Source organism: Sinocyclocheilus rhinocerous, unplaced genomic scaffold, assembly GCF_001515625.1.
Source record: "Sinocyclocheilus rhinocerous isolate Xijiao unplaced genomic scaffold, SAMN03320098_v1.1 scaffold647, whole genome shotgun sequence".
Lineage (NCBI taxonomy): Eukaryota > Metazoa > Chordata > Actinopteri > Cypriniformes > Cyprinidae > Sinocyclocheilus > Sinocyclocheilus rhinocerous.
The window spans coordinates 73,766-75,476 of NW_015632746.1; the positions used below are offsets into that span (position 1 = coordinate 73,766).

At 37.5% G+C, this 1,711-nt stretch overlaps 1 protein-coding gene across 1 annotated transcript in view; it reads right to left on the reverse strand.

The window, feature by feature from the left end:
• Positions 1–640: 640 nt before the first annotated feature.
• The window catches only part of slc25a17l (solute carrier family 25 member 17-like), a 5,212-nt gene continuing 4,141 nt past the window's right edge, over positions 641–1,711 (reverse strand). The window contains exon 9 of the mRNA XM_016556151.1: positions 641–1,083. Coding sequence (XP_016411637.1) covers positions 936–1,083 — 148 coding nt within the window. The 3' untranslated portion in view covers positions 641–935. The remainder of the gene's footprint in view (positions 1,084–1,711) is intronic.

Below are 1,711 nucleotides of genomic sequence, written 5' to 3' on the forward strand. Positions count from 1 at the left end.
TTTTCATTTAAAGGATTTGCCACTGATGATTCAAACGCAAGTTTGGGGCAGTGTAGAGTAGTACTTGCTGTTTGTCATTTGTCCGATCGTAAATGCAGACATGGTTTTATGTTTACACGGCACGTCATTATAGTATAAGTCATTATAATCCGTAATTATGTCCCCACTGGATGCAACAAATGCCTCATTTATAATGGGTTTTAATGTTTTTGTCTTGTCGCTCCGGCCGGGACACGCCATCACAGTATGGTAGGGGCGTAACATTTCCGTCACAAGCTTGAGGTATTCGGCCAATCACAACGCACTGGATAGCTGGCCAATCAGAGCGCACCTCGCTTTTCAGACCGATGAGCTTTGTAAAGATCGACGCATTTCAGAAAGGCGGGGCATAGAGGAGAAACAATAATGTACAGTATGTGGAAAATAATGTGTTTTTTGAACCTTAAACTGCATAAACACATTTCATTACACCAAATACACAAAATAATGTTCTTTTTAGCAACATCATATGACCCCTTTAACTAAAAAATGAAAAATCTGTCTTTACTCATCACCATGATGTACTTACAAAGCCATATGACTGACTTTCCACTGTGAAACACAAAATATATTCTGAAGAATGCTCACTCTACTCTTTTTTTATAGGCAAAGCATACCATAAAAGTAGTACATAATACGTGTGAGCTACATTATACGTTTTCTGAAGTCATACAATAGCTTTATGTGAGAAATAGACTCAAATTTTAAAAGAACACTTTTAAAAGAACACGTTACAAACTAAAGGTACATAAATGCTTTTTTTTTTTGCTTTAAACTGACCTATGTTGTGGTAGGACTGAAACCATACCCAGCGGAGCAATGGCTGATGGGATATGTGGAGCTCCTCCTGTTGGTGTGTGTAGGTTAGAGGTAGTCATAAATCGGTTGTTAGTGGCTCAGTGCTTGAGTTTCTTCTGGAGGCCCATGAGTTTGAAGGTGGCGGCAGTGATCTTCTCATACACCACGAACATGAGGGCGGCCGTCAGCACAGTCTGGAGCAGCTTCGCCTCTAGACCTTTATACAAACCCAAGAGCCCATGTCTCCTATCACACACAGGACACAAGCTCCATCAAAACAATTCAGCCATGTTTGATGGATAGAAACTAGAACGACACTGCAGACATCAGACATGGCCAGAAGCCAATAAATGGAAGATATGAAAATACTATACTATTTTGTTGGGGGGAAAACATCAAAAAATAAAATCAGTCATTTTAAATGCTAGCCATTCTACATTACTATTATACAAATTAAACAACTTAAATCTTGAGATTTTCATTTTCAGATCAGATAAAAATTTGACAGGATAATTACATGTATGTTTGTAAAGATTAACTGAGCACTAGATGATGACAAAAGACATCTAAACTTGAAAACAGGCCTATTATTTTAATAAAGTGCAGTCACAGTTGCTGTAGTCATAGACTATACATATTCAATATCACTCACTATTAATCAATGAATAATACTGGTTGATAACATGATAACAGAGATATTTTAGTAGATACTGTTGAGATACTGGTATAGCTATTAAAGGGGTCATCGGATGCCAAATTCACTTTTAGATGTTGTTTGAACTGAAATGTGTGTTGGCAGTGTGTGTACACAACCACCCTAAAATGATACAAATCCACCCAGTGCTTTTTTTTTTTTTATCAGTCCGCCATTGTT